Here is an 8215-nt window from a genome sequence, read left to right as displayed (position 1 = left end):
TTTTTGTCGATTTTGCAATGATTAAGGGTCTCAAATTCTCCATACCTGTCATGTGCGGCAGATATCGGCAAGCAATCATTCTTCATCTCTATCACATCATTCTTAGGTTAAAAGGGATGAAGGAATGTATTGTAGTGTAGTGTGAAATCATTTCTTAGCTGAAGCATCTTGCACACAACTTTTTTACTGAGAATCAATTTCTTATAGGAAAGCAGCTTTTCAATGAAAATTGGCTGCATTTTTTCCTCTTTGGCATATTTTATTATCTGGCAATATTACTTTCACTGTCTGATGGACCATAACTATAATGTAGTAAAGTATATTACCAATTTGATACTAAAGTAGTATAAGAATTCATTGAATATAAAACTTATTTGCTTCCTCCTTGTAACTTCTTAGTATCATCCCTAGTAGTCATCTAGTGGTAGTGATATTCCTATCACTGGTGCCATCCACTCTTATAGATTTTTACTTTTGCTGTTCTGGGCACTTTTAGAATATTCTAATATGGGTAATGAAGAATCCAGTCCACCCACCACACTAGCCTTGACTTAAGGCAGTGGTTCTTAACCTGGGTTCGACCGAACCCCTGGGGTTCGGCGAGTCAGTCTCAGGGGTTCGGCGGAGGTCAACCACCTGACGTCATCGTGACGTAGAAACCGTATTGGTTTCGAAAACTAATGCTACATAACGTGTGTTCTATTGGGAAACTAACTTCTACTACTCTCTAACTGAAACGAAGTGAAGAGGTCCCAATCGAATACACGTATAAACGACTTGCAAGACGGTCAAGCACACACCCGACTCATACGTTCGTGATGACGCCCCACTCGGCTGTCATTGGCTGCGGGTGATCACGCAACATCGCTTGGCTTTTCTATGCTGCAGGAAATTTGATGCGCTCAGTATTCGAATTGTGACTGTCGTGATTGTACGTCGTGTGATTTCTTTTTTAACATTTTAATCTCTTCATACTATGTCGAGCAAAAAAAGAAAGTGGTTGGACGAATATGTGCAATATGGATTCACATGTATAACGGAATGTGATGGGAGTCGACGTCCTTGTTGCATGATTTGCAATGCCAAGTTGAGCAATTCTAGTCTAGCACTGGCAAAACTAAGAGAACACTTCTTTAATCTGCATAGAAATTACAAAAATACAACACTTGCTGAATTCAAGGTGAAAAGGGCCAGATTTGATGAAAAGGGTAGTCTGCCTGTCCTCGGCTTTGTACCCATCGATAAACTGATCCTTACAGCATTGTACGAAGTCGCTTACCTTATCGCAAAACAGGGCAAACCACACAATATTGGTGAAAAACTCATAAAACCAGTCGTGTTGAAGATGGCGAATATCATGCTGGGAAAAGCAGCTGAAGTTAAGTTATCCCAAATTCCTCTTTCAAATGACACCATCAGTGACAGAATAGACGACATGAGCAAAGATATCTTGGCCCAAGTAGTTGCAGATCTGATTTCAAGTCCGGCAAAATTCAGCCTTCAACTCGACGAAACTACAGACGTTTCCAGTCTAAGTCAGCTTGCAGTATTTGTGCGCTATGTGAAAGACGACGTTATAAAGGAAGATTTTTTATTATGTAAGCCTCTTACAACAACAACTAAGGCAGCCGATGTAAAGAAACTTGTGGATGACTTCTTCAAAGAAAATAATCTTTCGTGGGATATGGTTTCTGCAGTTTGTTCGGACAGAGCTCCAGCCATGCTGGGAAGAAAGTCTGGTTTTGGTGCGCTAGTGAAAGCCGATGCACCACACATCGTTGTTACACATTGTATTCTACACAGGCATGCGTTGGCAACAAAAACCATGCCTCCAAAACTGGCAGAAGTCTTAAAAATTGTAATGGAATGCGTGAACTATGTGCAAAATAGTGCTCTGAGGCACTGCATTTTCAAGGAGTTGTGTAAAGAAATGGGGTCTGAATTCGAGGTACTTCTGTACCATTCAAACGTTCGGTGGTTATCCCGGAAACAGGTTCTGAATCGTGTTTTTGCCCTACGTGAGGAATTAGCCCTGTTTTTGCAAGAGCACCAACATAGTCATGCAGATTACTTCAAAAATTCTGAATTTATTCTCATGCTTGTGTACATGGCTGATATCTTCGCAGCTCTCAATCATCTGAATCAACAGATGCAGGGCGGTGGTGTCAACATCATTGAAGTATAAGAAGCCCTGAAGGCGTTTCAAAAAAAGCTACCGTTGTGGAAACGACGAATAGAAAACGGTAACTTTGCAAACTTTACCCTGCTAGACGAATGTATAAATAAGAATTATGATGTGCCTGGAATCGGAGATATTTCTGTATCGGGGGAACTGAAGCACGCAAGTTCCATGCACTTAGACGAGCTTGCAAAGTCTCTTGAAGGGTACTTCCCTTCAAGAGAGTTATATCCAGCATGGGTGAGGCAGCCGTTTACGTTTGATGTTGAGAAAACAGATGTCAATGATACATACCTGGATGAAATCATTGAAATTCAGCAGAGCCAGGTTCAACAGCAACTCTTCAAAACAACAACGCACTCATCGTTTTGGTGCCACCAAATAGTAACGTACTCTGCTATTGCGAAGAAAGCTCTGGAGATTTTGATACCGTTTGTGACAACATATCTTTGCGAGCAATCCTTTTCGAGGATGCTGGACATTAAAACGAAGAAAAGGAACAGGCTTAGTTGTGAAAATGACATGCAAGTGGCACTTTCCAAGGTAAAGCCTCTCATTTCCGAACTGGTGTCTAAAAGGCAACAGCAGCAGTCACACTGATTTTAAATTTTGTTCTTTGTTCGTAATGTTTTGTTCTATAATGGTTTTGTTATTTTGTGGACCAATAAAATATATACGTATGTTTTGAATTTGAAAAATTATATTTTATTTTTCCAATTAAAAAAGGTTCGGTGAATGCTCATATGAAACTGATGGGGTTCGGTACCTCCAGCAAAGTTAAGAACCACCGACTTAAGGCATCTTCTAGACATGCCTCCTTTTGTGCAATTGTCTATGGAATTTCATAATTATTTTCATCTAGCCCATCTCAGTGTTTCGATATACTGGGAATGTTTAGTATAGTGAATAAACCTTTGCTTCTCTGGAATTTATATTGACAGTTCTCAAGCCAAGTCTTACCTGGAAGTTCAAAGATTTTGCTATACTAAAATTTTATTATATCAGTGTTTTCTATAATGAGGAGTTATCTGTATGTTTAACAGTAAAAATTAAGCACGTTCTCTCAAATACACTTTTAATTTTCTTTAAAACTATATTGTTTCATTTTAAACAAGTACAACAAATCCAAAAAATATTTTTTATACCATATTGAACAATAACAAAAAAAGGAAGGATTCCAAAAAATGCAATAAAAAATAAATTTAAATAGTTTGTTGTCATAGCAATTACAATCACATTAAATTACAAATATTATAAATTACAAGTACAGATATAGTGAAATATAGTATGAAAATTTAAACAGAATGATTCTTTATTTATCTAAAATATAAATGTTACAATAATTCATAATTAATAGTCTGTTTTTACAGTGATCTCTATTACATTAAATATGATAAAGAAAATTTAAATTTAATTTTATTGTGTTTAATTAACATAGGGATGATTAGTCCAAAATAAAAATCAAGACTAAATCAAACTCTGAATGGAAGTTTTTACAAAAACTTTAAATTAAAATGGTCCTAGGAATGCAAAAGACCACTGACCATTTATAGAAGAAAATGATGTGTGTTTTTTTCCATAATGGAAATGTTTGTTAAAGGATTGCAGTGACAAAGTTCAATATCAACATTCTCTAAAGGACCATCCCCATCATCAGTTACAGGTATCCTAGAGTAGAAATATTAAAAACTTTTTATCTGTGGAGCAGATAACCTGAACAATTAAAAAAAGCATTATTTAAAATTGTAGATTCTAAAATATGAATAAATGTAATCACTTCCAGCCACTTACCATTGAGTCAATTATCCCCAAAGTAATTTTCATACATAGGTGATACGTAGCTACTCTAGTGGTACGTCAGAAGCCTACACGATGTCACATAACTCCTGGCTATTAAACATATAAAAAATAAAGTCAGAATCATCAATGTATTCCAGTTACATAGAAGAGTTGAAAAAAACTAGCTATTTTTAATATGAAAGTAAAAGAACAAAAGTTAAAATTCTAGTTAAGCTTCATTTTCATCAATTTATATATATATTAATAAAAATTAAACCATTTGCTAAGAGAAACAAAACAATTTCTTTAAAAGAAATGGTTTATTTAAAATTGTTACATTTTCTAAAATTTACCATTGTATTAAGCAAAAGTAAGAGTTAATTATAGCTTAGATAGAACTTCTGTTTATATAATTGACATTCTGGATGTTAATGCAAGTAAATTAAATGCAGTGGTGTGATTTGATTTGTGTAAAGCTGCAGATTTGAGTATTGCATGTTGTTAAGTCGTATACTTTAAGAATGAGCAATCGTGTTAAATTGCCTCAATTGAAAATAATACTCAACTAATTTTTGTAATATTTTCTTATTTTGTTTATTAATCATTTTGGTAAATGTACGAACTGTAATAAATTAGTAATTTTTGTCGATTAACTTCAATTTTTCTTTCAAACTACATTATAATTAGAATGGGACACAAATGTATTAAATTAGATTTGTGGTCAGTATATTGTTGATTACCCGATGGATCTAAGTCCACGGATGTAATAAGGATGTATGTTAAGGACTCAAGTAATGACCAATTACACGTGCACGAATTTGGCGAAACAACAGTAATTTATTCTAACAGTACAATAACCGCGAGATGCTTCCTAACCCTCAAGTTTACACGATACACGACTTAAAACTAACGAAATTTACAATACTCTATATACATATATACATACACATTTTCCTTCTATACAATAATTGCATATATTAGCCTTCGACGAATCACGGTATTATGTTAAGTAAATGCAACACGATCTCGAGTTCCAAGCGTTCCTTTTCTTTACGTTAATTCACAAAACTAATAGTTCTTTCCGATACCTGAACGTAATTTACGTCACCAGAAGTACGTCCCTCGTTGATACTTCTCAATTACACTACGATGGAAACGGATTGTGCTTCCCGACTGAAAGTGGTCGCCCTTTCTAGACTCCTGTTCTCCCGGTCTAACTCCGACGTCCTTGCTGACCCTTCCTCGGCAACCTTCCTCGACGAATCCAAAAGCAGCCAAAAAGTGTCCTCAATCGTGAGAGTCCCTCAATTTATATTTCCCGCTCTCCGGAAGTCCGCTTCACTTATTGTCCCACTCTGGACCAATCAGAAAGCTTCTCACGTATCCTAAGGTGACATCATAAGAAAATTCCACGCGACACGGTACAAACCAAGAAAACCCGATACATACAAAAAGGAAACCGAGAAAATAATTAATAATAATAATAATAACAATAATACATAGTTGCGTAGCACTACATATCTCCCCCCCAAGCGACTCACTTCCCGTAGTGCAAACTACGGAAATCAATTTTGCGTTCACGTAGGTTATAAGGTTTCTTACGCACCTCAAGGTCAGTGCACTTCTGCACACCACTTGTGTCAACACCTTGCGTGTTAGTGACCACCCCACGTCTCCTCACCAACCGATCATCCAGGACTTCATCATCATCCTCCAGTACAATTCCTCTATCCTCCCTCTTTTTTTTCTTATTACAAATCGGATAGCCATAGCAAGGTTTTAGGCGATCGACATGGACAGTCTCCTGATCCTTCATATTGCAACCCTCCACACGATACGTAGTTGGGTTTATCACCTTGGTGATCCGAAAGGGTCCTTTATAATTATAAGAAAACTTATTCCCTTTAACACCTTTCTTTCTCACCCAAACCCTCTGCCCTTCCGAAAAACTTACTAATGTTCTCCCTTTGCTTCGATAATCCCTTCCTTTCTTGTTGTAATTTCGCGCATGGATACTCGCATTTTCCCGTAATGCACGGAGTTTCGTGACCAGGAATGCCCTACGCTCATCGGTAGACATATCATCAGGCAGGTATTCGATATTAGGGGTACGGGGATCAACACCATACAAGAGGAAGGCAGGTGACTCATTTATGGCAGTGTGGTGCGAATTGTTATAGGCAAAACATGCAGAAGGTATCATTTCATCCCATTCGACTCTCCCATCGTCAGAGGATTTAGTTATCATTTCGACTAACGATCTGTTCACCCGTTCGCACGTGCCATTCGCACAAGGTCGATAAGCGGTAGTAATGTTCCTCCTAATTCCTAACCACTTGCAACAGTCCGAGAATAAAGATGATAGAAAGTTGGTACCTCTATCGGAAATAATTACTTCTGGGGCACCGTACCTACAAACGATTTCATTAAATATTGTATTACTCACAGACCATGCAGTTTGGTCCTTCAAAGGGTGTGCTTCGACGAAACGAGTGAAAATATCTACTATTACAAGGATGAATCGGTTACCGCTGCTCGATGTGCGGATAGGTCCTACTATATCCACAGCAATCTTTTGGAAAGGTGCCTCAGCCGTCTCGTTTTCTTGGAAAGGAGCCTTTCCTTTGTGTACATTATGCCTCTGGCACCTTTCACACGTCTTAATGACACCTTCGACCTTCTCCCTCAAATTCCGAATATAATAGTGTTTCTCAATGTTAATTATAGTTTTTCGCACGCCCCAATGCCCCGACAGATTGTTTTCGTGAACAGCCTTAATCACTTCCCTAGCAAGATCCTCCCCTACGCATAATTGGCTAACATACTTGTCACGGGACTTCAAGAGGCTTCTTCTATACAGGCATTCGCTTATTACTACATACTGGTGCATATAGCTCCCAATATTTCTATTCCCGGGGCTTCTCAGTAAATCCCTTTTTATGGGGCCAAAAGTTTCATCGCGATCCTGTGATAAACCAATCTCGTATCTATTAGGGATTACAGCCCTTGTAGATTCAACATCGAAGTGATGAACCCCGTTAACGTTCCTCGAAAGGAAGTCCGCTACTTTATTGTCAACGCCTTTCACATGTTGGACTTCTATATGGTAGTCCATAATCTCCATTATCCAACGAGTCAGACGCTTGCTCCCATTTTGAATGTTGCTAAGGAACACAAGGGGTTTATGGTCAGAGAGTATTATCGTTTTTTGGCCTAGAATTAAAAATTTGAAGTGTCTTAAGGCTAAAACAATTGCTAGACATTCTTTCTCAATTGTGGAATAATTGATTTCTGCCCCTTGAAATCTCCTACTAAAATAGCCTATCGGAGCCAGTCCCTTTTCGTGCCGTTGTTCGAGCACCGCAGCTGCCGCGTTGTCAGATGCGTCAGTGTGCAAATAGAATGGTCTATCAAAATCCGGGTGAGCTAGAATTGGTGGGCTTGCTATTGCCTCTTTTAACTTTTCAAAACCTCTCTGACATTCTGGGCTCCATAAAAATCTCTTCCCTTTCTTGGTGAGTTCTGTTAATGGAGCAGCGATATCGGAAAACGACGGGATAAAATTCCGAAAAAATCCAACCACACCGAGAAAACTGCGGACCTCTTTTACACTACGAGGTGTTTCCACTTTCTTGATCGACTCAACATTGTTGGGATCAGGTCGCACACCCTCGCTATTAATAATATGTCCTAAATATCTCACCTCCTTTGCTAATATTTGGCATTTACTCGGATTTAATTTTAGGCCCTCATCCCTTAATGTACTAATTACTCGATCGACAAGCTCAAGATGATCCTCCAAACTTTGTGAAAATAATACAATATCATCTTGAAACACAAAGCAGCTATTTCCGACAAATTTTGCTAAGATCTTCGTCATAATGTATTGGAAAAACCTCCCACTATTCTTCCCACCCTGAGGCATCCTACAAAGTTGGTATTTTCCCCATGGTGTGGAGAACGCAAATATGTGTCTTACCTTGGGATCTAGAGGAATCTGGAAATACCCTGCTTTTAAGTCCAATACCGAGAAATATCTGTTCCCATTAAGTTGGGATAAGATGTCGTCTATTCGAGCCATCGGGAATATTTGGGGTTCTGTTATATCATTAATTTTTCGCAGGTCCAAAGTGATACGAATCTCACCAGAGCTTTTAGGAACAACATGTATAGGAGAGTTCCACTCCGATGAGCTCTCCTCACATATACCTGCTTTTATCAGCTCACTAACTTGCTTCTTAAGGCCAGGTAAGTAAC

At 38.1% G+C, this 8215-nt stretch overlaps 1 protein-coding gene across 1 annotated transcript; it reads left to right on the top strand.

Moving 5' to 3' along the window:
* The first annotated feature begins 976 nt into the window (after positions 1–976).
* Positions 977–2185, top strand: LOC136989294 (protein FAM200C-like). The gene has a single exon (XM_067287415.1). It carries the CDS (start codon positions 977–979, stop codon positions 2183–2185), a length of 1209 nt encoding a protein of 402 aa, XP_067143516.1.
* The last annotated feature ends 6030 nt before the right edge of the window (positions 2186–8215 follow it).

Source organism: Centruroides vittatus, unplaced genomic scaffold, assembly GCF_030686945.1.
Source record: "Centruroides vittatus isolate TY-2023 unplaced genomic scaffold, ASM3068694v2 scaffold_464, whole genome shotgun sequence".
NCBI classification, from domain to species: domain Eukaryota; kingdom Metazoa; phylum Arthropoda; class Arachnida; order Scorpiones; family Buthidae; genus Centruroides; species Centruroides vittatus.
This window is presented reverse-complemented; position numbering and strand designations above follow the sequence as displayed.